The 14,388-nt window shown below is 44.0% G+C and overlaps 1 protein-coding gene across 11 annotated transcripts in view; it reads left to right on the forward strand.

Moving 5' to 3' along the window:
• ST6GAL1 (ST6 beta-galactoside alpha-2,6-sialyltransferase 1) overlaps positions 1-14,388 on the forward strand; it is a 123,884-nt gene that overhangs the window by 82,228 nt on the left and 27,268 nt on the right. For 10 of the 11 annotated variants that reach the window (XM_083742133.1, XM_083742132.1, XM_083742126.1 and 7 more), the window contains one exon: positions 12,468-13,161. In XM_083742133.1, coding sequence (XP_083598259.1) covers positions 12,519-13,161 — 643 coding nt within the window. In that variant the 5' untranslated portion in view covers positions 12,468-12,518. Of the gene's footprint in view, positions 1-8,030; positions 8,111-12,467; positions 13,162-14,388 lie in introns of those variants that run through there. The other variant, XM_083742124.1, reaches the window with a different exon arrangement.

Here is a 14,388-nt window from a genome sequence, read left to right on the forward strand (position 1 = left end):
AGAGGAGAAACAGCATTAAAGTTACAGGTCAGACATCTGCGGATGCCAGTCATAGAGAGAAACTGCAGCGTTAAATTATGAGATGACTCTCTTGGATTTTAGCCAATTTTACATTGAATAAAATCTTTTGCATTTGAGGGCAAAAGAACTGTTCGCACCATGTTCTATTACATTCCTTATGAGGCACCCCCTCTACATAAAGTGCAGATACGGCATTGAAAATTAACTATTTCAATGCTTTTTTATGTCTCATACCTTCATATCTCTTTTTCTGTAAGCTTGCATAGCTAGCTTGCATTCACTAGTCTTTGGCTAGAAATATAAGGATCTTTATGGCGGCTCATCCGGATAGACAGATGCACTGCAGTTTTGAGCTAAACAATGATCGCCAAAACATTTTAAAAAAGGTTTTGTGCCATATGGAATTGAAGGCCTGACTGGTTTTTTTTTTTATTAAAGATTTCTTAGTTTACAAAAATGCGTGCGTTGTCTTTTTTTCAAGTTGTGTTTTCTACGAATCAGTTTCATTTGTTGTGAGGCAACACTGTTGCATGCAATATTAAGTTGAGAAGAAAATAGAGGGAGGGGTAGTAATGCTTCTATTATTTTACTTAATATATGTGTGTTTTTGTGTCAGCATCACTCTTACTATTTGCTTGTTCCAGTTACAGATAGGTAGCCGTGTTGGTCTGCCATAGTAAAAAATAAAATAAAAAAATTCCTTCCAGTAGCACCTTAAAGACCAACTAAGTCAGTTCTTGGTATGAGCTTTTGTGTGCATGCACACTTCTTCAGATACACTGAAACAGAAGTTTCCAGACCCTTCTATATAGTGAGAAGGTGGGGAGGGGTATTACTCAGAAGGGTGGTGGGAATGGGTGGTTGGCAGATAGCTGTGATGAGCCTGTTGACAACTCTTAACGACTGCAATAGGTCTTACAGGGAGAAGCAAGGGGTGAAAAGGTGAAAAATGGCTTTGTCATGTATAATGAGATAAGAATCCAAGGTCTTTGTTCAGGCCAGGTTTCTCCATGGTTTTAAGTTTGGTGATAAGTTGTAATTCAGCAGCTTCTCTTTCCAGTCTATTTCTGAAATTCCTTTGTAGTAAAACAGCTACTTTGAGATCTTGTATAGAATGTCCTGGGAGATTGAAGTGTTCTCCTACTGGTTTCTCTGTCTTGTGATTCCTGATGTCCGATTTATGTCCGTTTATTCTTTGGCGTAAGGTCTGGCCTGTTTGTCCAATATAGAGAGCTGAAGGACACTGTTGGCATTTGATGGCATACACAATGTTAGACGATGAGCAATTAAATAGTCCCGAGATGGTATGTGTGATGTTGTTGGGGCCAGTAATGGTGTTGTCCGGGTGTATGTGGCAGCAAAGTTGGCATCTGGGTTTATTGCAGGCTGTGGTGCCAGTGTCCGTGTTAGGTCTGGTTGTAGTATTATTGTGGGTTAGGAGTTGTTTAAGACTGGGTGGCTGTCTGTAGGCAATGAAAGGTCTTCCTCCCAGAGCTTGAGAAAGAGAACTGTCATTGTCCGGGAGAGGTTGGTAGATCTCTGATGATACGTTGTACTGTTTTAACTTGGGAGCTGTATGTGATGACTAGAGGTGTTCTGTTATTTTCTTTTTTGGGTCTGTCTTGCAGCAAGTTCTCTCTGGGTATCAGTCTGGCTCTGTTGATCTGTTGTCTAACTTCATCTGTTGGGTATTTTAGTTCTAAAAAGGTTTGCTGTAGATCTCTTAGGTGAGAGTCTCTGTCTGTAGAATTGGAACAGATGCGGCTGTAACCTAGTGCCTGGCTATATACAATGGACTGTTTGGTATGTTTGGGATGGTAGCTAGAGGCATGTAGATATGTTTGTCTGTCAGTTGGTTTACGGTATAAGGTGGTGTCTATGTGCCCATCCTGTATTTTTGTAGTAGTGTCCAAAAATGTATTTCTTGCATAGATTGATTCATAGTTAGGTTGATTGTGGGGTGAAAATCATTGAATTTCTGGTGGAAGGTGTTCAGGGTCTGTTGACCATGTGTCCAGATGATAAAAATATCGTCAATGTATCGCAGGTACAAGAGAGGTTTGAGTGGGTAGGAGTTTAGGAAACGTTCTAAATCTGCCATGAAGATGTTGGCATACTGTGGGGCCATGCGGGTGCCCATTGCTGTGCCGCTGATCTGAAGGTACAGGTCATCACCGAATTTGAAGTTGCTGTGGGTAAGGACAAATTGGCAGAGTTTGGTGGCAAAGTCCGCTGTGGTTTTATCTGAAATGGTGTTCCTTATAGCTTGTAAACCATCGTTGTGTGGGATGTTGGTATACAGAGATTCCACATCCATAGTAGCTAGTATAGTATTGTTGGGAAGATTGTTTAAAGATTGTATTTTCCTCAGAATACAATGCTTGTTGTATTTCCTTGGTGGCGAGAGAGGTTGGGGTAGCCTAGGGTGTGGTTGGTATTATTATTATTTATTTATCTGGCTGGGTTTCCCCAGCCACTCTGGGCAGCTTCCAGCAAAACATTAAAATACAATAATTTATCAAATATTAAAAGCTTCCCTAAACAGGGCTGCCTTCAGATGTCTTCTAAAAGCCAGATAGTTGCTTATTTTCTTGACATCTGGTGGGAGGGCGTTCCACAGGGCAGGCATCACTACCGAGAAGGCCCTCTGCCTTGTTCCCTGTAACCTCACTTCTCGCAATGAGGGAACTGCCCAAAGGCCCTTGGCACTGGAACTCAGTGCTTGGGCAGAATGATGGGGGTGGAGACGCTCCTTCAGGTATACTGTATGCCTGCTTACCCCTTTTGGTAATGAACGTTTTAAGTACATTTCCGTGCAAAGAGTGGGATGACAGCATATTTGCATTCAGAGCAAAAATGCAGCAAAACTGCCACACCAGCAAAGCTCTTGTCCATGGAAGTTTATGCAAAAGTAATACTAATTTATGGGACTCTTTTTGGTTAAATGATGTGCCTTTTCATGTCAGATGAGCCGGTGGAGTTGATGTATGTGCAGTTCCCAGGGGAGTTGTCTTCTCCTCTTTTTTGTTTCTGCATGCATGTGATGTTTTCAGTTCTAATGTTTTCTTCTGATGCATCCAAAAAGTTTAAAAACCACCCTTGAAGGAGAATTTCTGTGTACTGCCAGCTTTTTTTAACGAAGAGGGTATAAGCACTGTCTGTCCCTGTTGTAGATTTCCTATGATCTCACTAAGGTTGCCATAACCTTGCCTTCAGGCTTTCTTGGTGGTTTATGAAATCACCTTTTCCACAGCTTCTTATAAACAGTTGCAATTTTTAAAATGGCTGTCATCATCCTGGAAAAGCATAGGAAGTGACTCAAACAGTGAATACAGTCATACCTTGGTTCTCAAATGGTTCTCAAATGGCTTAGTTGTCGAACAAATCTTGAACGCCGAAAACCCGGAAGTAAGTGTTCTGGTTTTCAAACGTTTTTTGGAAGCCGAACATCTGACATGGCTTCTGCTTGAGTGCAGGAAGCTTCTGCAGCCAATCGGAAGCCGCACCTTGGTTTTTGAATGGTTTCAGGAGTTGAACAGACTTCCAGAATGGATTAAGTTCCAGAACCAAGGTATGACTGTATCTGTTTTGGTTACTAATGTTATCTGCCTCAAATGATCTCATATTTGATACCTTGATATCTGAGATCCTCTGATGAGGTGGGATTCAGCTGCATTTACGAGGGACTGACCCTTTAATGTATCAGTCCCTGTCCTGTGGAACTCACTGTTTATGGAGGTTCAGCAGCAACCAACCCTGCCTTTTTTCAGACATCTTCTGAAAACTTCACGATATGATTTTGTTTTCTTGCAACCAACCAGTGTCTAATGATGTTTAAAATTATGTTTCCTAGATATTTACAGACTGGTTTTATTGAATTTTATATGCTGTACGCTGCCTTGATATATTTGATGTAAATACAAATTCTAAATTTTCAAATCTGGCAAGCAAGAATACTAACATTTGAAAAAGCAGTTCAGAGCAAGGAGATCTCTATGTTATACAATCTCACCAAAAGGATATGATAATTCATGAGACAGGTAAGGAAAAAACAAACCCTTTGGGAGAACTATTAGATTATATTTAAATGAGTGGATATAAGATTGTAAACAAGATGATAATTTGCTTGAAAAAACTTTTCAACAATGTAAGTGGGAGCAGGAGACGCGAGGAAGCCTAAACAAGTTATGAAATTTTGTTATGATATAAGCAATGTTGTTTATTACTTATGTTTTTCTTTCACAAAAAATCTTAATAAATATATATATATATATATATATATATATATATATATATATATATATATTGCTTTCGTAGATTTTCACGGGTACAGGAATGCAGGTTTTGGTGTCCTCGGGTGTCTTCCCGTGTAAAAGTTGGGGTGTCTAGGCGACGTTTCGACGAGGTCTCACTCGTCATCTTCAGGCTGGTGCTTTCGGCTTCTTGTTACTGGAACAGAGCGGGATCTCAATGTTTGAGTTCCTATAAATACTGTAGAGGGGGTGTGGTGTCTAGCCTCCAATGTTCTGGGCAGAGAGGAAGTTCCCAGGCTAGTGTGCCTTTTCTTCTTTTGTTCCTTAATTACTTGAGAGATACCTTGAGTGATTTCTTGAGTGATATCCTGAGTACCACTTAGGTGGGTCATTAGGTGTGGATTAGTTGCTAAAGTCTTTGTGTCTTGACCTCTTGAACTTTGTGAAGAGTTTTCCTGAGAAGATGGCTGTATTGCACTTAGTTGTGCTTTGGCTTGGCTTCGTGTATAGGGGCGAGCTGTGGTTTTGTGGCTTGTGTCAGCCAGATCTGTGTAGGGATTGCAGGGGGGTGCAGCATCCGGAGGTGCCACCATGGATTGGCTACTGGATGGTGTCAGTAATTCATCTGTGGAGAGGGTCTGGGTTTGGGTCTGGTGTGGTTGATTGGTGTTGGCGTTCTGTGTGCCTCTGGATCTGGTGTCAGTTTTTGTGGGGAGGGCTAATTTCCAGATGTCTGGCAAGCGGGATGTGTCGTCACGCTTGTTCATGTTGTGAGGGTGTTTCTCTATCTCGATGGCTTCCATGATTATTCTCTTGTGGTGATGTTCCGTGTTAAAGAGCAATTTGGAATCTGCAAAATTAATTTCGTGTCCTGTTTCTTTCATGTGTTGGAAAAGAGAGGAAGTTTTTTCTTCTTTTTTGACGGCATTCTTGTGTTCTGCGATACGTGCATTTATTCGTCTGTTTGTTTGTCCAATGTACGTGGCTGGGCAGACTTTGCAGGGTATTTCATAGATCCCTTGGTTTTCCAACTGGATTTTATCCTTGGGGTTTCTGAGGATATTGGCTATTTTTTGGTTGGTGCAAAAGGCTGTTTTGATATTGTGTTTATGGAGGATTTTGCTAATTTTATCTGTAGTGCCCTTGATATAAGGAAGGAGGGCCATGCCATTGTTTTCTTCTGTGTCTTGGTTTTTGGGGGGTGTTTCTTTTTGGATTAGCTTCGTAATCCTGTTTTGCTGGTATCCATTGGCAATTAACACATTTGAGAGATTCTGTAACTCAGTTGTCAAGTGGTCTTTGTCAGCCAGGCGTTTGGTTCTGGAGATGAGAGTCTTGGCTACGGAGTTTATTTGTGCAGGGTGGTGGTGTGATTGTGCATGTAAGTAGCGGTTGGTGTGTGTTTTTTTCTGGTAGATAGTGTGTCCTAGGGAGCCATCAGGTTTTTTGTAGATTAGGACGTCAAGGAAGGGAAGTTGGTTGTTGGCTTCTATTTCCATAGTGAATTGTATTTTGGGGTGTAAGTTGTTGAGATGTGTGAGGAAGCTATCCAGTTTTTCCTTCCCGTGTGGCCAAATTACAAAGGTGTCGTCAACATATCTGAGCCAAAGTTTGGGTTTGTGTTCTGACTTGTCTAAAGCATTGGTTTCAAAGTGTTCCATGTACAGGTTTGCGATGACCGGTGAGAGGGGTGATCCCATAGGTGCTCCTTCTATCTGTTTGTATCTTTGTCCATTGTGGATGAAGTACGTGTTGGTTAGGCAGTGGTTGGTCAGGTCCAAGATGTATTCGGGGGGATTGTATTTGTTTTGAATAGCTGTCAAGGCTTCATTAATGGGCACTTGTGTGAAGAGAGATACAACATCGAAGCTCACAAGTAGGTCATTAGGATGTAGGTTTTGCTTCTTTATTGTTTCTATGAACTGGAAGGAGTTTGGTACGTGTGAAGAGATGGATTCTGCATAGGGCTGAAGTTGCTTGGCGAGAAATTTAGCGAGATTTTGTAGAGGTGAGCCTATGGAGCTGACTATTGGTCTGAGTGGTGTTCCTTCTTTGTGTATCTTGGGGAGGCCGTAGAGTTTGGGGCATCTGGATGATTTTTCTCTGGGGATGATTCTTAGCTGGATTTCTTCACTGATAGGAGAGGCTTTTATTTTGGATTTGGTGGTTTTTTCCAGATAGGTGGTGGGATCTGTTTTTATAGGTTTGTATTTCACTCAAGAAATCACTCAAGGTATCTCTCAAGTAATTAAGGAACAAAAGAAGAAAAGGCACACTAGCCTGGGAACTTCCTCTCTGCCCAGAACATTGGAGGCTAGACACCACACCCCCTCTACAGTATTTATAGGAACTCAAACATTGAGATCCCGCTCTGTTCCAGTAACAAGAAGCCGAAAGCACCAGCCTGAAGATGACGAGTGAGACCTCGTCGAAACGTCGCCTAGACACCCCAACTTTTACACGGGAAGACACCCGAGGACACCAAAACCTGCATATATATATATATATATATATATATAAAAGATAATTCATGAGACAGGAAAGGGAAAAATGGTCGTGCTTTTCATATATTAATAGGCTTGTGGTTGTGGGTAACTCCACACCAGATGAGGAACTGCCCACAGATAAGGTGCATGCACATTAATGCCAATGTCTCTTACGCAACCAGCATCCCATTTGAAGTAGAGACTTGCATGCATCTTCACAGCAAGAGCTAGAGGATGTGGGTATACTGCTAGAAGCTGCCTCTTGGTGATGCCTTAAATCATATTGGCTTTGCCAACCCAGCTGCCAGAGGAAAGCAGCAGTCTGGAACTCAGGGTTTCTACTTCCAGCTTTTGCCTATTTGTCCTTGGTCTGCACACACAAACCACTTGGCCACAATGGAGATTGCAGACTTCCCTCTTGGGATGAATGACTGGATAGCCAAGGCTGGAGATGGGGCTCTTGGCAGCCACAGGCAAAGTTAGAGCAAAGTAGGCAGCAGTGATTTGTGCAGGCTCCTCCAGGTGACCCCTTTCTTGAGCACGCAAGAGTAGTTTTCTGATTGTGGATATTTGTACGGTTGCCACATGCGTCTCTCCTCATACTTTGGTTAGCCCTATCAAATAGACTCATTTTTATCGGCTGATGCAGCCTTTTGTAGGAAGGTTCTCAGGGGCTTCTGTCACAGTAGGTGAGGGAGCCCACACAGGTCTGAAGGAGCCTGCTTTGTTATAACCCTAGTAGGAATGTCCTCCATCCCTGTTTGGCAAAAATGGAATTTTCTGCTTCCTGTGAGTTTCTATTTTACTATAGGGATGAAGGGCATCTCTCCCACTTCTGCTTCACTGTCTATTTTCCACCTGGAGTGCGATTGGTGGCTTAGGGCTTCTGCTGGCAACCTACATGTCCCAGACTGTTTGCCCTGTTTGTTGTCTTCATTTTCTTGTCTTTTTCATCATTGGTTCCTTGTTTGGAGTTGCCATTCCCAGTTGTCAAATTTGGGGTTTGAGGGGTTGTCTTCACTCTGCCAGTCTGGAAGGTGGAATGATTCCTCCCCCTGGAGAGCTTCTGAAGGACTTGCTTGCCATAGCCAGCAAGAGGAGTCATTCCTGCCAGGAACATCCCATCACCAAGCAGACATTCGCTATAGCTAGACGTTTCCACTCCCTCCCTCTGCGCAGCTGCAGCCCAAGCCCATGCAAGTTTCTTGGGACGTGAATTGCACTGCAGCAGGTTGATTGACAGTGCTGTGTGAAGTCACTGTGAATGACAGGTTGTAGAGTGTTGAGAGTGGCAGTTAAGGGAGTTGGAGGAGGTGTTGAGACGGAGTGAGAAGGAAGGCGATTTTATGTGTATGTTTTGGATACTTCTATCCTGCTTTATAGGGATGCGGGTGGCACTGTGGGTTAAACCACAGAGCCTAGGGCTTGCTGATCAGAAGGTTGGCGGTTCGAATCCCCACGACGGGGTGAGCTCCCGTTGCTCGGTCCCTGCTCCTGCCAACCTAGCAGTTCGAAAGCACAAAGTGCAAGTAGATAAACAGGTGGCAAGTAGATAAACTCCGGCGGGAAGGTAAACAGTGTTTCCGTGCCCTGCTCTGGTTCGCCAGAAGCGGCTTAGTCATGCTGGCCACATGACCCGGAAGCTGTACGCCGGCTCCCTCGGCCAATAAAGCAAGATGAGTGGCGCAACCCCAGAGTCAGCCACGGCTAGACCTAATGGTTAGGGGTCCTTTTATCCTGCTTTATAACCCCGAGTGCCCTTTGAAAGAAACTTACAAAAGATTTTCACAATAAAAAACCATGTCTAAGCCTGGTATCGGGAACAAAGATGAGGGAGGGAAAAAACCATGAGCACCTGGGGGTAACAGTTTGGGTAGCAATCAAAGAGGAGAGTTGCGTACGCCAGGCTGGGGTAGTAAAACTACTTATTGTTCTTTAGTTCTTTTTTAAAAAATAAATAAGTAAATAATGTTTAATATTCATCAGTTAATGAAGCTGTTCTGCTCTGTGTGGATTCTAGGAACAGCCTACTGGACTGCACGTGCCCTGTATTGATATACACAACTGCATAGATAGCATGCCTCACCCCGCGTGCCTTTTATTGATATACACAGTTAAACATAGAGAGGGAGAGGCCCACTGCTATCTATCTGTCATTAAGGGAAATCTGGATCTATGGGACCAACTGAGTGACTGGTCCGGTGACTTGTGTAGGACAGAGCCTCACAAGAGACCCCTCGAGCATCACAGGCTGATTTTTGTGCAGTGTGCAGAGTACTGCAGGCTTTCCTGTTTTTCTCTTGCTTCTGTGCCCTGTTCTTCCTTACTTGGTTTTGTGTTTCATTGTCCACTCACACTCCCCGTTTCCCCTTAATTTTAGTTCTGATGTTAGCCACCTTAAGCATAGTAAGGCAGCTTATAAATGAAATGAGCACAATTGTGAATTTCTCTTTCCCTTCCATGCTCTCCTCCTTGGATGTCAGTCTCAGGTTCATGCTTCTTGCGTTGTCTCACAATCTCTCCTTCCAGAGCTGTGGCTGGAGAAGGAAGGCATAATTTTATTAATTTATTTCTATACTATACAGCTCTATATTTTTAAGAAAAATCTCAAAGCGGTTTACAGCTTATTAAATCAATAAAACATAAACAAAACATTCTGAAGAAAGTCAAATACAATGGTACCTCGGGTTAAGTACTTAATTCATTCCGGAGGTCCGTTTTTAACCTGAAACTGTTCTTAACCTGAGGTACCACTTTAGCTAATGGGGCCTCCTGCTTCCGCTGTGCCGAAGGACAATTTCTGTTCTCATCCTGAATCAAAGTTCTTAACCCAAGGTACTATTTCTGGGTTAGTGGAGTCTGTAACCTGAAGCGTATGTAACCCGAGGTACCACTGTATAGAGTATACAGTCAAAGCAACATAACAGAGAACTAAAATATTATCTTAAAGATTTCAAAAAAAAACACAAAACATTACAAAGGAGGTCAACTACAGAATACATATTTAATATGTATAATGTTCCCTTCCAAGCATGCTGTGGTCTTGATGACATTCACCACCACCCCGACACAGGGATTTTTTTTTTTGGGTCTTTCATTTTTAAAGACCAACAACGAAGTTGCCAATCACAGTGTTAACATCACTTGTAGTTTGGTCCTTAGATATAAAAAGTATTGCTTGAAACTGTATTAAATCAAGGACCACTTCTAAGAGATTGCTGGTGCTGTTGTGGAATGTCCCTGCATCGAGTGTAGTTTGTAGTTTTGAGACTACAATTCCCATCATCCTTGTCCACTGTTCCTGCTAGCTAGGGATCATGGGAGTTGTAGGCCAAAAACATCTGGAGGGCCGAGGTTGAGGATGCCTGAAATAGTGCATAGCAGACATGGTGGCTACAGCGAGGACAGGAGTGCCAGCTTGGCCCCACAACCGTGGCTGCCATGCAGCATGCATGTCCCTGGCACTGAAATTTGTGGGTGCCCGGTCCCTTCATGAGGAATTTTGTGGGTGCTCAGACACCCAGGACCCCAGAGAGTTGGCACTTACGAGCGAAGAGAAATTATCACACCGTTTCCAGCAACAGCACCTGCTGTAGCTCTTAAGATGTACAAGTTCCAGATGAATACAGGGTGCAGAAATCTCACATTAGAGGGAGATGCATTGGAGGATGGCAGAGCAATCCAAACTATGGGGAAAAAGCGTAATTTATGCCAGGGTAAATTATGCTGGTGTAATTACCGTATTTTTTGCCCTATAGGACACACTTTTTCCCCTTCAAAAATGAAGGGGAAATGTGTGTGCGTCCTATGGGGCGAATGCAGGCTTTCGCTGAAGCCTGCAGAGCGAGAGGCGTCGGTGCGAACCGACCCCTCTCACTCTCCAGGCTTCAGGAAGCTCTCCGCAAGCCTTGCAAGCCTGGCGGGAGTTCCAGCGGGCTCGCAAGGCTTGCAGGCAGCAGCCTGCAGCCCGAAGCACGGGGCGCCCTCCGGAGGATGCCCCGTGCTTCGCGCAGGTGTCCACAAGCCTTGTGCGCCCAGGGGTAGTTCCTGTTCTGGGGGCTGGGGACGGGGGAAGCTCGGGCTTCCCCCTCCCCCAGCCCCCAGCCCCCCGCAAGCAAGCTCCGGGAGCGATGGCGAGGTTGCACAACCTCGCCATCGCTCCCAGACCCATTCTGGGAGCTGGGGACGGGGGAAGCTCCGGCTTCCCTAGCCCCACAAGCTCCGGGAGTGATGGTGAGGTTGCGCAACCTCGCCTTCGCTTCTGGACCCCCAGCCCCGAGGCTAAAAACAAAGCCAGGACAGCGGGCAGGATCCATCCCGCTCGCTGTTATGGCTTCTTTGCTCTTTGGGGCTCGGGGGGGAAATAATTTCCCCCCCTTTATTCCCCCCCCCAAAAAAAATAAGTGCGTCCTGTGGGCTGGTGCATCCTATAGGGTGAAAATTACGGTACACCTACTCCTTTCAGGAGAAGATTACTGCTAGCCGAGCTGGCCGAAGCCTGGCTGAGGGAAATCAAGCCCTTAAAATAGAATTTGACTTACACATCTTCCTTTTTGCTGCTGTAACTTCTACTGGGTTGCTAGGTCACGTGACTGAGTTAAAAGGAGTTTCAAACAAGGGTACGTTTTCCCCTACCCTGCCCTTTTGGCCTCAGCCAAACCAGTATGAAGGAACTTAACACTGAGATTGGGGACTTCAGCCACCTGAGCCTAGCTGATCCCAGGCCCAGCTACAGATCTGACTGTTCCCAATCCCCCTCATCTTGATGGGTCTTAGGTTTGGCTAAGGTTCTGCTTAGTGTCTCAGGTGTGCTGGAGGATTCTCTGCTTCCTGTGTATGAAGAGCAATAAAGTGTAGCTCCATTAAGAGCTGTGCTAATAGGGTCACTTAAAGGTAGCAACGTCCATATGGGAACCACTTTTGGAAAAGCATCTTTCTCTTAGCTGAGGTTGTGTTGCAAGCAGAGGTTCTCAGTCTGGTCTGTGGGCCACTGGTGATCTGCCAGCTTCATGCAGTGTGCAGAAAAGTTGCAGAACAGTTGAGAATATTATCTGTTGACTTTGCACATTGTTTTTTTTCTTTTCTGGTGACTGAAATTGAAGTCATTTTGACCAAGTGCTGGATCCATAGATCAGGCTAAAAAGGCCCTGACCTATGGCCCATGGCCATCATAATACAACACTGGTTTTGATTATTATGTCAGCACAGAAGGAAAAAGGTTATTGAAATGTGAGTTATACATGTGCTTTGATTTGTATAACAAGAAAACTTTATTGTTGTTAGCCGCCCTGAGCCCGGCTTCGGCTGGGGAGGGCGTGATATTATTATTATTATTATCATTATTATTATTATTATTATTATTAGGTTGTTCAAGACTTGTAGCAATTTTCAGGTTTTGAGGGAGGAAGGTTGAGTTGTTGTCATCTTTGTTGTTGTTAATTAAATTTATTTGCCACCGTTCATCCGAAGATCACAGGGCAGTTTACAATATAAAAGCACAAAAATACACACCATAATAACAAACAAAAATATACTCCCCACAGTTTAAAAGGCCAAATATTGTTTAAATATTAGTCAAAGACCTGGAACAAGAGAGACACTGTGTAACGGGCTGTTTATTTTGGTGATTTCAAATGATTACAGACCTTGAATTCTTTCCTTCCCCCATCCTGTTTTTAAAATGCATTTTAAATGCTTTTTTTTTTAGGTACAACTTCCAACCTGAAGTTGGTCTTCCTAACCCGATGCATCGTACATTATGGTTCATGTCAACTTTGTTAGAAAATGGATATATGTCCTTCTGGCATTTATTTTGGTTCTGACCATTTGTTTGTGGAAGGAATCGCGGAGAGGATTTTATGTTTCGTTTAAGACAGAAGACCAAGCCAATCATGGACCGTTGAGGCTGTGGAGGTGGAATAGCCTAAGACAAGAAACTGTCCAGGATGAAGCCGTCAATGGCACAGGCAAGCTCCATTTGCCCACCAACACATCTCAAGTTCATGTTGCCGTCACTGCAGTGCCAGCAAGAAGTAAGTTAGACATAAAACCTGTGAAATTGCCAAGTCCCGTCAAAGTGTGGAACAAGGACAGTTTGTCCAGAAACCTCAACGCTAGACTGCAAAAGGTGAGGAAGAATTATTTGCATATGAACAAATACCGTGTGAAGTACAACGGGCCAAAGTATGCTGCTAAATCCAGTCCCCAAAAAGTGTTGTGCCAGCTCCGGAATCAACTGAACTTTGGGATGATCACCACATCAGATGGGCCCTTCAATACATCAGAATGGGAGACCTACCTGCCAAGGAAGAACATCAGCATGGAAGTGGGGCAGATGGGCCGGTGTGCAGTTGTGTCCTCTGCAGGATCCATGAAGTCATCTCATTTGGGGGAAGAAATAGGTTTGCATTATTCCTCTGCCATTTATTAAGCAACAAAATACAGTTTGAAATCTTTGACTTGGGGGCGGAGGGAGTTCAGTGTTACGGGGCTGGAAAAACATTTAATTTTGAATATAATCTGAAGAAGTATGCATGCACACAAAAGCATATACCCAGAACCAGCTTAGTTGGTCTCTAAGGTGCTACTGGACAATTTTTTACTTCATTTATTTATTTAATTTTGAATTTATTGAATTTGCCGGTAGGACTTTTCTCTTCTCTCTTCCTGCCTTTCATTGCTCAGTGACCACAGATGTCTCGTAGGAAGTGAGCGTGGGATCCTGGAACATTAAAACTGGGTATTGGGTATTATATTTGAAATTAGGGCAAGGCATTGCTAGAATTGGCATAGTAACATGTTAAAAGTACTTGTGTGTTAAAACCTTGGGCTAGCTCAGGTCTAGCTCTAGAGCAGGTGTAATATTGCAGGCCTAAGTCTAAACCAGGCATCCCCAAACTTCGGCCCTCCAGGTGTTTTGGACTATAATTCCCATCATCCCTGACCACTGGTCCTGTTAGCTAGGGATCATGGGAGTTGTAAGCCAAAACATCTGGAGGGTCGCAGGTTGGGGGTGCCTGGTCCAGTGGCGTAGCGTGGGTTGTCAGCACCCGGGGCAAGGCAAGTAATTTGTGCCCCCTAACCCGTGGATTTGCGCCCCCTAACCCTAACCCCCAGATGTTGCGCCCGGTGCGGCCGGCCCCCCTGCACCCCCCACGCTACGCCACTAGCCTGGTCTAAACCTTGCATTGTAATCTCACTTCAGCCATGAAGTCACAAGGAGAGCTTAGAACAAGGGTAGCTAACATGACGCTCTCCATATGTTATCCCTGACCATTGGCCATACCAGCTGGGCTGATTGGAGGCATCTGGAAAGGATTATGTTTGTTACCCCTGCCTTACAGTATTTCAGCTTCTGCGGACATCCCCATCTGTAATTTGGAGATAATAATACTGATCTATCCTACAGGGTTGTTGTAAGGATGATTGAGATAATGTACATGCAACATTCTGAACTCAGCTTGAATGATTTTAAATACAATTATTCACTTGTCCAATAGGGATCCCCAGTGGTGATAGACAGTGTAAAAGAAAATCAATACAATATGACAGCCTTATAAAAATCCATAAAATATAAACTAAGCCTGTCCAAAACAGACTCAGTACCTGCTCCCGCTTTTTCAGTACCC

Source organism: Podarcis gaigeae, assembly GCF_964106915.1.
Source record: "Podarcis gaigeae genome assembly, chromosome: 5".
NCBI lineage: Eukaryota > Metazoa > Chordata > Lepidosauria > Squamata > Lacertidae > Podarcis > Podarcis gaigeae.